At 31.0% G+C, this 15,466-nt stretch overlaps 1 protein-coding gene across 1 annotated transcript; it reads left to right on the top strand.

Moving 5' to 3' along the window:
- The first annotated feature begins 1,426 nt into the window (after positions 1–1,426).
- LOC127086473 (organic cation/carnitine transporter 4) lies at positions 1,427–14,334 on the top strand. The gene is made up of 2 exons (XM_051027244.1): positions 1,427–1,881; positions 13,090–14,334. The coding sequence occupies exons 1-2, from the start codon at positions 1,473–1,475 to the stop codon at positions 14,238–14,240; spliced, it is 1,560 nt and encodes a 519-aa protein (XP_050883201.1). The 5' UTR covers positions 1,427–1,472; the 3' UTR covers positions 14,241–14,334.
- Positions 14,335–15,466: the final 1,132 nt, after the last annotated feature.

Raw genomic sequence — 15,466 nt, 5'->3', positions numbered from 1 at the left:
GCCCTCCTGGATATCCAGCCGGCTCTGTTGCAGATGATGATGCGCCCCGGCTTAAACTGCGGTATGAAATCCTACCATCTGCACCTCGTCTTCGAACCACTACAAAAAAATATTATAACAAAATAATTAAAAATACAAAAAATATAAAAAATATAAAAAAAAAATATAAAAAAGAAATAAAAAAAAACGCACCAAAACATTTCTTAGAAGAGTTCCGGTGTGGAAAAAAATAAGGTTGACTACTGGAACACTTCTTAAAATAGTTTCGGTATTGTTCATTCAAACCGGAAGTCTTTAAGAAAGAGTTCTGGTACATACACTTATAAACCGGAAGACTTTCTTAAAGAGTTCCGGTTCAATGCCCCAAAAATACAGCGAACCGGAAGTCTTTGAAGAAGTGTTCCGGTATACATTTTGTGAACCGGAAGACTTACTCTCAATGTTCCGATTTACAATGCCAAAAAATGTCAAAAATTCTCTTCCGGAAGTCTTCAAGCGCAAATGAAAAAAAAATCAATTTCTGAAAAATATATCCTATTTATATGAGGGTATTTTGATAAAAAAAAATTATTTGTAAGGGTATGAATACAATTATAGAGGTACGATGTAAAATTTTCTAGAGATGGATTAGATGTAGAAGGAATACCCATAATTAAGATGGAAGACTTTCCCATGGAAAAGATGGAAATGATGGTGTGATAGGAGTGATGTTCATGGAATATAAGATTGAAGGGCGATTAGATGAGTATTTCATTAGAGAGGATTGAATGCAAGAATGAAAACATCAATTTTAAAATCCTAAATATTTAAACCTATAAAAACAGTAAATGTTAAGGGAAATAAAGATTAAAAGTTAACTAATGAAAATAAACATATTCATTTAATTTTATTGATAGATTAAAATGTGTCAAAAGACCAATTAATATAAAAATCTTAAAAGTTAGTTTAATATCTAAGTAACTGAAATGATTGTAATTATCCATTCTATCAGTTTATTATTAATTAAATCAAAGTCAATTATTAAAATATGTCGGAGTATATTTTTTTTAGTATTACATATCGTTAAAAGAATTTACACAGAATATTTTTGATAAAAACTTTTAACTTTAATTCTTTAAAAGTATTTTATCATTTTATTAAAACTATTTTTAAATATGAAAATTTGAAATAATCACAAAATTTGAAATTATTTCAAATAATTTTTTTATAAATCATTTTTAAAATATAATTTATTTGATTTTCAATAATATATATGATAAGACCTCAAATTAATATTTTGATTTATACAAAAACGAATATGAAATATTAAAAAAAATTAATAAAACTTTTCTTAACAATACAAAAAAAATCTATTTTTTAAAATTAAAACAAATTTAACATTTTCCTTTTCTTTCTTAGGCTAATAATCTCTCTATATATAGAATGAACATACACTAAACGTTTCGAAACCACAAAAGGCCAAACGCTATCTGATGGCGGAAATATCCTCCTCTCATCCCCACGATCTTCGTTCGCCGATCCTATCACCGCCGTTTAAAAACAAAACTGAAACGGAAAAGATCTGCATCGACGACATGTTTCAGAAATACTGCGGCGAGTTTGGAAAGTGGCAGTTGAAACACTTCATTCTCACCAGTCTTGCTTGGGGACTGCAAGCTTTTCACTCCATGGTTATGATTTTCACTGATCGGGAACCTGATTGGAAGTGTGTTTCCGGCATGGAGTGTTCCGCCGGAGGAAGTGTTTGTAGTATGTCACCTGAGTCGTGGGAGTGGACCGGCGGAAAAGCTGCTTCAACGGTGTCGGAATGGAGTTTGATTTGCAGTGATAAGTATAAAGTTGGACTTGTCCAGGCTGTTTTCTTCGTCGGCTGTACGATTGGTTTGTACACTTTTCTCTTATCTTCTAACTTTCTTTTTGTCTTGTACTTATTCAAAGAGAATAATAATAATTTGATTGATCTAGACAATCTATATTCCAAAATATCATTAAAACTTAAAAATTAAAAAATAATTTAAATAGTAGTTTTTTTTTAAAGTATTTGTTGTAAATATGATATATCAGTAATAAAGTTAATATTAAAAAATTAGAACAACTTATTTGTAAATATTATATATCAAATAACAAGCACTAAAAATTAATTTAACACAATTAAAAAATTGCAACACATTGAACAAAGACATATCATGGTTGCAAAGTATAAATAGCGAATCTAACGAGTTGTGTACCGCTCCTTTTTGGGTCGTAAAACCAATCTTCGTAAAAACTATATTTATAAATTTAAAAGATACAATATTGTTATTCATAAATTTTTGGACTCTTTGTAAAAAATCAATTGCTTCTAGTGTTAAATAATCAAAAGTGTCAAAAGTAAATAGTATGAAACATGATTTTGAAACATGTTTTCTCATGTTTGACCACTTTATTTGAACCAACTTTAAACGTTGTTTGTCCCGCAGTAAAACCCCAGTCTTTAATCTCACCACTGGAGAAAGTCTAGTCAAATATACACAAACATGTTTCTCTCCTATCCATCCATACACCAGAACATTTGATGGTCTAAGTTTCGATCTCCCCTCACATGGATCAATCAAGAAATTCACAGGTGTCTCTTTCTTCATAGATATTTCGACCCGTCGAAATATATCAAACATGACATCTCTAACAAGATCATGTCGATATTTGAAGCTTGGAAGCTCCCTACAATGAATTGTGCGTTCTCCAAATGTATCCAAACACCCCTTACGACAAATAAGGCAAACTTCATCAATATGAAATAAAGGAGGCATAAAGCGATATCTTAGGATAGTGCACTACTCCATCAGTGACATATGTTAGGCTAGCTCGTCATAAGAATAGCAAAGATAAAGTCATGAGCATGTGCATCTTACAAACAATAAAAAATTGCTTTTTATCTTCTGGTCATGTCAAATTTTATATCCATGTCCTTAAGAGTTTTACTAAAAAGTGCACTCGCCAAAATATGTTATGTTTTGGGAGTTAAACTGCTAAGGTTAAAATCTAGAATCGCAACCCTAAGATCATCCAAAGCTTTGTCGAAATTTGAATCCATACCATATATTCTATTTCCTCTTAATATACGATTATGTAACATCCAAGATTGAGTCCTAGAAGACACAAAAGTGTATAAGGCAATATCTACTACTGAGTATAAACTCAACCCCCCACAATTCTAATGGATAAGAAAATAATCCCCTATCGAGTGTCCCCGAAAAAAGGACATCCATCAACTACTATATCTTCAATCACCCTTTATAATTCTTTATCAAAATAAATAGTTATTTCTTCTGTATAATTAGATTGACACGTTTTTCATGCCAATAAACAATTTGACAATACCATGGAGAATATATTTAATTTCAAATATTCGGGTAGTTTGATGGAACATCTGAATAATCTTATTGTATTATGGGATCCGGATAAAATCTTACGAAATGCTTGCAGATAAACAAATTTTAAAAACTAAATCTCATAATTAATTAACAACTATTGTTAAAGAGACATATATCATTTATATAAATATCCGTTGCACTCTATTTTCAACTATAATCTATTAGCATAATTGAAAGATTCTCATTACGTATTACTACATTTTTTCTTATATATAAGGAACAAATATTTTTTTATTTTTTATATTATTGGCAAATTTTTGTTGTATGTATTTTTTTATATTATTTATAATAAATATATATCTCGTGTGTTTTACATTATCAATAACAAACAGTTATCATAAATTTATTGTTGGGTATACTTAATTCAATTTGTTGTCCACAAAATAAATAAATAAATAAATAAATATATATATATATATATATATATATATTCTTCTAGTAAATTAAATAAAAATAAAATAGTACAAAATATTGAAGGGGAAAAAGTCTTGTACAGTCAAACCATATGAAAATATAATAAATATTTCAAATAGAAAATGTAACTACAACTATAACAAAAGGGTCTAAAGAAAAGAAGTAAAAGAAAATACATCACAAGCACTACCCAGCAAATATGCGAACAAGGCAGAAATCACATAGCAAAAAAAAGATGTTACGTGGATCTGCACAATTAAGTAATGCTGAATGAACCGGCCGCAAAAACAAACTGTTTCACGTACCAATAACTCCCTACAAAAAATTATATAAAATATAAAAGTTCTTTCAAGTCAAACAAATCTAGATCACAACGAACCATAACTAAAAACTATTAAGCCCCACAAGGTGGCGACTATATTGTAAAACATAACAAAATCATTGAAAATTGCAATTTTCAACAATCTGGAAAAAAAAAATCAAAGATAAAGATCAAGGACACCATAACCAACCAATAATTTAAAACAAACTCGTAGATTTTTAAGGCCAAAAAAGAGCCACCAACCAGTATCGAAAGAAGGATGAAACACTCTGTCGAAGAACCACCGTAACGAAAATGACGACCTGAAATTCCATTCTTTAGGAATCGATGTCAAACGTGATACTTCATCAACAGGTTCGACAAGTTATACCAAAAACAACACAATAGCTAATACTAGATGATGGAGAAGAAAGGTGGTAAATAACGTGATAGTTGTTTACCCAGTTTGGTGAAACCACACCAACGTCTGGGGGGCTAAGTCCACAATCCAAGAAAGAAAATTCACTATTAGTAGTTTAGTATAATTAAACTTACAAGAAATAACAAACTCTATATTGTTTAATGTCTCTTCCTAACACTGTCCAATAACTTTCTATTCAGAGCCTCCCCCTAAATATGAGAATCTACTCGTTTTTTTCTCAAGCACACAACTCGTGATTGGAGATTATAACTCAATAATCAATGTTGAATAATACCATTCAACTCTATACAAACCTTCTATGCCAAGTTACTGAAATATAGAGGTGTACAAACAACAATAACAATGACTCAAAAATAAATCCTATCACTCTAAATCTTTAATGTATTGATTGGTTTCCAATGCCTGTTTTGAGATCCTTATATAGCATAATAGTTACAAGTTTCTCCTTGGATAATATCTTTAATTTCATTCAGAGTTAATGTAGAATTTGTTGGATGTTTGATTTGTTCCTTGAATACCTCGAACAAGATATGATTTGTTTCAATTTAAATTCAAATTTAAATCTTCATTTAAATACGAATTAATCTTCATCTAGCTGTCAAACAAATCACCTAATCATTCTAAGCCAATTAGAAATAAAATAGAATTGAATCTTCTCAAAAGATTCATACAAAATGCAACATTCTAATGCCTATTGAGCAAGGCCCAAATGCCGTACCAACATGCTGGAGCATCGCGCCTAACATGTGTCCTTTTTACAGCTTAAGTATGTTAGACCAATCTTGAATACTTGGACACTTCTCCATATTGTTATTTTGCTAAATGCATCCAATAGGAACTACAATCTCCCTCTTTGGCAAATTATGTCAAACAACTTTTCAAGATAAATAACACTTCTTCCATTAGAACAAGTGATAACCAGAAAAACTGAGAAACTCTCCTGCACACCTCCCTAGCATTGACTTATATTGGTTCTCCCAAATACATACCCCTTCTTCAAAGTTGACTGCATCTAATGAATTAAAAAATTTAGAGACAAATGTCATGACATCTTGTACCATATTACACTTCTTCGACATTTTCTTTACCCATAGTAACTTCTTACAAGGACTCCTTGTAGTAGAAAGTTCAACTTCATCAGATGATAATGTTACACTGATTTTCTCCCTGCTTATCCAAGATGGTATTCTATTGACAAGAGGGAAGCATCTATCACTATCATCACAAGCTTCCTTCAGTTGCTGAACGACTTATTCATATGTCAAAGCCTCTTTTCCCAACCATATCCCCTTCAACAATCTTCCATCCAATCTTTTCTGAATGTTGAACATAATGACCAAGACAATGCTTTAGAATTTGACTCTGATAGAAGCATTTTAGATTCTACACAGTAACTATGAACTGTTTGCTCGTCCTTTTTCTGAGGTTGGAACTTAGTTACCACTATGACACTCAAGATGTATGGCACATCTTCCTTATCACTTGTATCATCCTTCATCAGTTTTTCTTGAAATCCAGGAAGATATCCAACATCTTCTATCATGCTTCACTCAAGGTTAAAATGCATCTAATGAACAACATGCTCCACCATGATATCTGACAAGTCAACATTACAAATGAGAACTTTATCATAGCCTTTCACAATGACTTCCTCTAGAAACTGAACATATTCTTCAGAGATCAAAGATTCTTTTGGCAACCTCTTTTCAAGGTCTATCCTTATTTGACATAAATACTTCAACACAATATCCTAATTAAAGTACCTATTGAAAGAGGCAATATGCACATCCATTTGATCTAGTTTGAACTTCAGAAAAATTGACACTCTAGGACTTAATCTGATGGTTCCAAGAAGGGAAATGGGATCATGGATACTACCATCTTCATCCAAAAATATCATAAAATTTCTTGATTTGACAACAACAACTTGCTCCATATCAAATCTCTCTTGAATATGGGTAAACTTATCCTTTGGGGTAGTCAATCCATACTCCCTGCTCTTTGTAGCACATACCATAAGAATGTTATCATTCTTACTTATCAACCTTTCACTTAGTGTATGCTTATCTTCTAAAGTATGATAAATGTTATTAATACCACCACCATCAGCTCTGGTCACATCAGCTTTAACATCTTCATGAACTTGATCATCATTCTCCTTATACACTTGAGATTTTGTTAGCATGTTGGACAAAATGTCTGGCACACTGTTATCACCATCTTGACTACCCAATCTTGTTTCCTGGAGACTTCACCATAAGACATTATAATATCATGATGAATTCTCATAGGCACAGACCTGAGTGGAACCTCACTCATACTTCCATCAGTAACTAGATCAAATTTATCTGATACATACACCTTGTGATTGGACATTAACCCACCGACTTCTTCTTCGCCAACCATCATATCATTTTGTTGTTTTGGTCAATGCAACCAATCCAATAGAAACTACACGACCAACAACCCTTTGGAGAAACACCTCATATCTGTGCAGCAGTGTCAGAAACAGTTTGGAGAGGAAAGAAACTAGAAAATGTGCCACTTTTCCCCTCGTTTGAGAGGTTAAACAAGGGGAAATTTGTCACTTTTTACATCGATTGGTATTTTAACCGAGGTGAAATCTTTCACTTTTCCCTCTCAGTTGAGACTGTTAACCGAGAGGATAGAGGTTAGCAGACCATTTTTCACATCACTTGGGACTATTAACCAATGTGAAATTCCTTGTAATTTTAAAATATTTCTTTTTATTTTACATATTTTTTGTTATAACCTGTATTTTTTAAAACAAAACCTAAATGACACATTTCAGACCATATATTTGATGGCTACAAGGCTAAAACATAAATGATACATTACATCAAAATCAAAATGACACACATTTTCTACCATATATTTAATGACTAATCAAATATGTTCAGAGAAACTCAGGAACTTTACATATTCATTTTTTACAACAAAGATCAAACATATCAATGGTTTAATTGAACTCATAAAACTCAAGGAAGCACGTTTTTCAACGTGAACATGCGTACATCATATAAGTCTTCTTCGATGAATGATCGATTTCCATTTGTTAAACTCCTTTAAGTTGAACTAAATGTAAAAACTGTAAAAAAATAATAACAATATTAACTATAAATATTAAGAATACAAAATAACAATAAATTATGGTTAAAAAATAAAAAATATTTACTTGTTTGTTTTTCTATTCTCCTTCTTGATGATCATAATAAATATCATGCACATCATCTGAGTCATTTTCTTCATATACGGTACAAACGTGTGTTGTGAAAGAAGAGTTATAAAAAATATCAAGAGTTAAATCATGATTTTCAGCACTAGTAAGAACGTGTTTTCCCTGGAGAACAATTGACAATCTTTTGATAGAAGGATCAATGACATTAAACACTTGTTTTGCTTAGGATGCCATGATAAAAGGTTCGTTTATATAAGCTGCCATGTGAAGGTCAACCCGTGTGAATCCTAATTCATCGATTTGTACACAAGTGTTACTGTTAATCCACTTGCATTTTAATAAAGACACTTTACATATAACATAATCAATCTCTCAAATCACTTAAGTGACCTAAAAGTATGATCTAGATGTCATTACTTGATACTTAACTTTGAAACTAGAGAACTACATGAATTCAACCTCAACCATAACCCCACTATTTTTCATGTTACTAGGACTCAAACATGTCTTTTAAACATTAACGCAATTCAGTGAAACTTTTATTCGTCCACCCATATTTTTGTATTTAGATTAAACAATCTTAACACCGCTGATAATCGTGTAAAATTTGTGCATCTTAGATATAACAATTATTCCTTGTCACTACGTAATGTATCATACATATGTGCTCTCATAAAATAATATTTTTTAATATCATGAATCATATCTTCTAGTCAATCATCTATGTCCACATCAACTTCATACGTGTGTCACAGTTGGGGTTTTGGTCACATCACCATGCCACGTCCATGTATTATAATGTTGACAAAGTCCATCATAACATAGATGAATTAATATTTCTTTCTTTCCATGTTTTTTATTATTCTACAAAAAACACAAGGATGATCAAATATTTCATTGTTGTCAAGAAGATTTCTTTAAGTGAATTGAAGAAATTCAACCACTTCATTCTCATACTCCATACTTAATCTATTAGCTTTCATCTAACTATGACCCATAACTATGTTTTGAAAATTAAATAAATAATTATGTATTTTTAAATATATGGTTAATACCTATTCTCCCCCTTCCATATGAGCCATTTTTGAAAAAAAAACCTCCCAATAAAAAATGTTTGATGAGTTCCCCCAACATTTGAAGATTCTTTCATTTTTTACCTTCGTCTGGCCAACTCATCAAAAAAGCTGATGTCGCACTGTTTTTTTATAGTTTTTTCATTTTATCTAATTTTCACATGTTTATTTGAGTATGTAAGATGACACAAATTCCCCTAAGTAAAAACAAAACCTTTAGATCTGAGAGATATGTAAGATCAATAACATATCTCAGTGTCAAAGGGATATGTAAGATCAATAAAAGTATAAGGGCAGAATTGAAGTGAAAGATCAAACTCATATGAATAATATCATATGTAAATCTTACAATCTTAATTCTTAAATGATCAACTACATAAGCATAAATCCAAAAGAATTCCTCGAGAATGCGCTTAGCTTCTTCAGGATCAACATTTTCACACTCGCTCTCTACAAAGTTCCAAAATCAAAATCAGTCTCATCCACTTCCAATTTCAAACCTTTCCGATCATAAACATTCTTCATGTTCCGAAAACCTCCCAACCCTAAAAACCCATTTTCACCTACCACCCCAAATTCCTCCTTCACCCTTTTCAGAATCCCCGACTCCAATAAACCCAAATTCCCAGGTTCTGTAACACAATCACGACCAACCTTCGTACCCAAATCCTCTTCATCTTCTTCAATACGACTCACACTGCCGACAAGAACCGCCTTTGCTTTGAGCGAAACAACATAGTATTTGTCGTTACCGTAGAATCAAAGACGAAGAACGATGCAGTGAGAAGAGAGTCAAGATGCGACATCATCGAATAAGAGGTTGTGTTAGCGATGATTTATAACGTGAAAGGGAGAGAGAAAGATGGTGACGTGGTGATGAGATTCTGTGTTTGCGAGATGAAGCTTCACTTCGACTTCTATTTTGGATGGGGGTAGAGAAAGCAGTTTGGGAAGAGATTAGGATTAGAGGCCGATACGACTCGCTTTGGAAGATGGATCTTCTGTGCGATCGAATTGATGAAGGAGAGTAGCAGCGCTAGTGGTGGTGTTAGCGGCAGTAATGGTGGTGTTACGACGATGAGATTATTCGAGTTCTTCCTTGTCTTCGATCTTTACTTCAATATCACTTTGATTTAACATGAGTTTAATTTTCAACACACCGTTTGGTTTTGTTTTTACTTGGGAGAATTTGTGTCATCTTACATACTGAAATACACATGTGGAAATTAGATAAAATAAAAAAAACTATAAAAAACAGTGTCATATCAGTTTTTTTTGATGAGTTGGTCCAACGAAGGTAAAAAATGAGAGAATCTTCAAATGTTAGGAAAATTTATCAAACTTCTTTTTACAGGAGGATTTTTTGAAAATGACCTGTATGACATGAGGAGAATAGGTATTAATCCTTATATATATATATATATATATATATATATATATATATATATATATATATATATAATATATATATATATATATATATATATATATATATATATATATATATATATATATATATATATATATATATATATATATATATATATATATATATTATATATATATAAAACACTTATTAACTTATTAATAAGAAAATCTTAAGCCAAGAATATCATTGCATAAAGGATCATGCGCAATAAAGAACAACAACAATAAACATTATTTTAAGATGAAAATGTATTTGTAATCCATCGTAACAAATGATATTTATGAGTTTGGAGTGACGGTAGAAAAGTTAGGTTTATGATAAAATTTAATGAACAAATATTTTTATAAGAAAATGTGGGTATCAAATCCCTCACTGAAGGAATAAATCATTTAATTTTTAAATAAAAAATAAAATAAAAAAGAAAGGCGTTATTTTTAAAGAAATAAAAAGATAAATTGAAGTTGCTGAGATTCGAAGCATGTTCCCTGGATTAGTTTTCGCTTCGATCATCTATTCCAATCGTGAGAATAAAAAAATAATTAAAACGTGACGCGTCAAGAAATTATACCTCGCTTTTGTCATTAAATGTATTATTTGTAATAGTGAATAACATTAAACATTTTACAACAAGAACATATTTTAATAACATAGTTAAATCTTCAATCTCAATAACAACCATAACATTAAACATTTTAAAACAATAACAACTAACATTTCGTAATTACTTGTATGGATAAAGTGATTTACATACCATTGAGTTTCGCTTTCTATCCTTGCTTTTTTTTGAGTTTTGTTGCTTTTCCTATGTTTCAAGTTTTGTTCGATTGATCTTCAATGACATTAATATCGTTAATGGTGTTCGAGAAGAGAAGGTGAAACTTCAAACATGTTCATGGAAAAGATGAAGTTTAGAAACTCATTATGAAAGAAGTGATTTTTTTGGAGAAGATGAAGTTTCAAAACTTATTACATTATAAATGAAGTTTTGAGTTGTGTGAAGAAAATGAAGTTTCAATGAAGCCGATGAAAATTCAATTTAGAACTCATTCGGTTTCGCAGGAATAATAAATATAGCGTTTATTGTGAAAACTTATTTTGTGAAAATATAATTTTGTTTGAGTTTTTCTTTTAGTTGAGGGGATCAACCGAAAAAATATGTAATACTTTACCGACCGGTTGCCACCTGAACCGAAGAAACATACCTTCTAGATTTTAGTTAAAAAATTAAAAAAAATGAAAGAGCTAAATATTTGTATCATAATATTAATTATATATTGCAAAACAATATTATGATTAAAAATATGTTGGTAAATAAATGTTTAATTTAGTTAAAATAATAAAATATATCTCATAAAAGGGATAACAAAAACTTAAATCTTTAAGAAAAATATGATTAAATATGCAAACACTCTTTGCAAAGTAATTTGGTGTTGAGAATATCACACTTTAAATATGGAGAAATAAAAAATTGCTGAGTTTGAGTCTCCACTCAAACACATCTAATGACCATTCATCTACAAGTTGTTTTGTACTTATTTGATCAAAAGAGTTTTGAACTTAATTTTCATAAAAGATATATTTAATTTAAGTTTTGGAGGTATATCATTTTTTTCTTTTGATTCATAACTAGGAAAATACTCATACTTCTGCACAGTTTTTTTTTTATAAACAATGCTATATTCAAAGGGGTATTAGGGGTACCCCAACCCAATTACAAGCAACCACGAACATCTATACCACTTCACAAAAAATTCTACTACAAACTTCAATTATAAAAAATCAATAGGCGATTTGAATCATTAATAATAACTACACCTCCTTTTAAAAAAATATTTTTGTTTGACAAAACAATCCTGTCAATTCGCTAGTCCTCAAATAAATGGGATTGAGTGGAATCTTTTACTCGAATATTCATTTTTTTACGCGCTTAAGGTGAAGGAGGCTAAACAAAATGGGTCTTTATTTTACCATCCATAATGATTTAGTTAATATACTATAGTTATTCTCATTTTTATATTGATATTAAAAAAAAATACATTTTATTAATTATTTAATAACAAATATTTATCTCACATATGATGTACATCATAAATTATAATACTTATCTCATTCTTACTTCAAAGATATTCAAATAATACTAACTTAGCTAATTATTTAGTGACTTCTTTCTTGTAAAACAATATGAGATAGTTAATATATTATAATTTTTATAATTTATATATTGACGATACTATAAAAAAATTAATATTAATTAATTTTTTTAAGAACAAATTTTGTCATGTGCTCGCTTTTGTATGTTTCAAACATTATTTCAGTGACTTTCATTCTTTAAAATATCTCATCAATGTTTTTTTTATAAAATAATCATAGTTTCAATAATTTTTTATTGAATTGCTTCATCTAAAACAACATGTAAAAATTATAAGTGTATTATAATTATTTTAATTTCTACATTAAAAATAATAATATAAAATATTTCATTTTAACTATTTTTTTTCATTTATTTCTTATATAGTTTTTACAATAAAAATTCTAATTTCAATGATTTTTTAATGAACTTCTTCATCTAAAATAACATGTAAAAATCATAAGTGTATTATAATTGCTTTTATTTTCTATATTGAAAATAATAATATAAATAGTTATTTTTAACTAACTTTTTAAGTATTATTTGTTTGTCATTTATTTGTTATATAGTTTTTTTAATAAACTAATTTTAATTTATTTTAATTTTTATTTAAAATATAAAACATATTTAGTTACTATTGATAGGTTTTCCATTTTCTGAATAATCATACCATAGATGTTGTAATTTCAGGAGCTGGAGTATTTGGTCACCTTTCAGACTCATTTCTAGGAAGAAAACGATCTCTCACTGTGGTTTGTGCCCTAAGCGCCATATTTGGCTTCTTAACAACACTCTCTCCTAACTATTGGACCTATGTCCTCCTCCGCCTCCTCACTGGCTTCAGCACCGGCGGGGTTGGTCTCTGCGCCTTCGTCCTCGCCACCGAACCTGTTGGCCCATCGAAACGCGGCACTGCAGGTTTGTCCACTTTCTACTTCTTCTCCAGCAGCATTGCAATCCTCTCTGGTATCGCTTACATCTTCCAAACATGGCGCACACTCTATATGGTCACCTCCATTCCCTCTCTCCTCTACATAATCCTCGTCCTTCCCTTCATCTCTGAGTCCCCGAGATGGTACCTTGTTCGAGGAAGAATAAAAGAAGCAACTATGCTCATGGCCACCATTGCTTCTTCCAATGGGAATCATCTACCGGAAGGAGTTGTACTCGCACTCCACGAAGAAGTATCAAACTCAAAAAACGAAACAAATGATCTTGATTTCGTGGATGCAAAAGCTGGATCCATTGTCGATGTGTTTCGCCACCCAGCTACACGTATTAGGTTAATTCTAGCGGTAGCTCTTAACTTCTTAGGCTCAGTGGTGTGGTATGGTTTAAGTTTAAACGTTACCAATCTCGAAACCAACCTCTACATGAACGTGCTTCTGAATGCCGTTTCAGAGTTACCGGCGTTCATGCTAACAGCGGTGCTGTCGGATAGATTCGGGAGGAAACCATTGACAATAGGGACAATGTGGTTTAGTGGATTCTTTTGTTTCATGGGGAGTTTGATGAGTAATATCGGGGTGTGGAAAGTGATTAAAATGGTGTGTGGTGTTTTAGGTATATTTGGAATAGCAGGGACTTATAACTTGTTGTTTATTTACACGACGGAGTTATTTCCGACGGTGGTGAGGAACACCACGCTAGGAAGTACGGCGCAAGCGGTGCAAATGGGGGCGATATTGGTGCCTTTTGTGGTGGTTTTGGGTGGTTGGTTGCCGTTTGGGGTGTTTGCAGTATGTGGAATATTAGGTGGGATGATTGCATTCTATCTGCCGGAGACATTGAATAAGCCTCTTTATGATACATTCAATGGATTGGAGGCTGGTCTTGCATGATGCTATATTTCTAATGTTATATTAAAGCTATATATGTTTTTGGTGATTGAAAACTATAGATTGTCTACCCTTATATACATGAATGTTGTAGTCTTGTTTGTCTTGGGTATCACAAATTTGGTGCAACAGATTATAACATTTTCTTACAGAATAGAAAGATTTAACATGAAAGATACAAATTTTTCGAGCTAATAGCATGGACAAAAGTAAGATGATTTCATTTATCTATGATGTAAGCAAGAATAGTAAGAGAGGCTTATAATGTTGGTGAAATTTTAGTTAAAGCTCATGATCTTAAAGTGGGACTTTAGTTACAGCTCATGATCTTAAATTCTATGTTCTTATTATTTAAAAGAAGGTCTCAACAAAATAACTTTTCCTATGGTAACGTATGTAAAGACATGAACCTCTTAAACCTAATCAAAGAAGACTCAAGAAGATATGGGTATGTAAAAACTGTTGATTTGTTTAGTAACAAAGTTGAAAAATCAAACTTGATACCTAGACAATAGATGATCGCGATACATAACTGGGAAAAGTTTATGTTTTAAAGCTTCTAGATGAAGGACGAAGGCACCTTTGGTTTCGAAAAAAAAGCACAAGGGTGCGATCATAAGATATGAAATAGTTGTTAATAGTTCTCTTCCCTCTATTAACAACTTGATTTTAGATGAATGAATAATAGATAACCTATTGAGTATAAGTCAATTTAGTTATAATGTTTATGATGTGCGCTTTAATAAAAAATCATGTAAGTTAATTTGTCAAAAAGATAGATATGTCATCTTTAGTGGTATAAAGAGAAACAACATTTATAAAATCAAATCTTATGGTATTTGACAGTAAGAGGTGAAGTGCCTTGTGTCGGCGAACGAAGAGTCATGGCTTTGACAGATAAAAAGGGGAAGCAACCTTGAGTTTAATCTGAAAGCATAACAAACTTAATATTGTGAGAGGTTTGTCTGATATGAAGTGTCAATTATGTACTCTTTGCTAGGCATGCCAAAAAGAGAAACTTGTGAAAAATTATTTTCATTCTAAGTCATAATTTTCTTAGACCACTAGAACTTGTACCCATTGATTTGTTTAGTCCAATGAAAATTACATTTTGCAATAGTAAAAACTATGGACTAGTAATTGTAAATGACTTTAGCAGATGTATATGGGTAAAATTCCTTAGACATGAGGATGAGTCTCATTTTATGTTCTTAGCATTATGTAAACAA

The sequence above is a fragment of the Lathyrus oleraceus genome, chromosome 5 (assembly GCF_024323335.1).
Source record: "Lathyrus oleraceus cultivar Zhongwan6 chromosome 5, CAAS_Psat_ZW6_1.0, whole genome shotgun sequence".
In the NCBI taxonomy this organism is placed as follows: domain Eukaryota; kingdom Viridiplantae; phylum Streptophyta; class Magnoliopsida; order Fabales; family Fabaceae; genus Lathyrus; species Lathyrus oleraceus.
The sequence above is the reverse complement of the archived record's forward strand: the minus strand, read 5'-3'. Positions and strand labels throughout refer to the sequence as shown.

What these genes read in the sequence shown, in the direction of transcription:
- LOC127086473 (XM_051027244.1), top strand. Translation starts at nt 1,473, where the DNA reads ATGGCGGAAATATCCTCCTCTCATCCCCACGATCTTCGTTCGCCGATC. An exon ending in CTTCGTCGGCTGTACGATTG is followed by an intron (nt 1,882 to 13,089) that starts GTTTGTACACTT and finishes TTGTAATTTCAG; the next exon opens with GAGCTGGAGTATTTGGTCAC.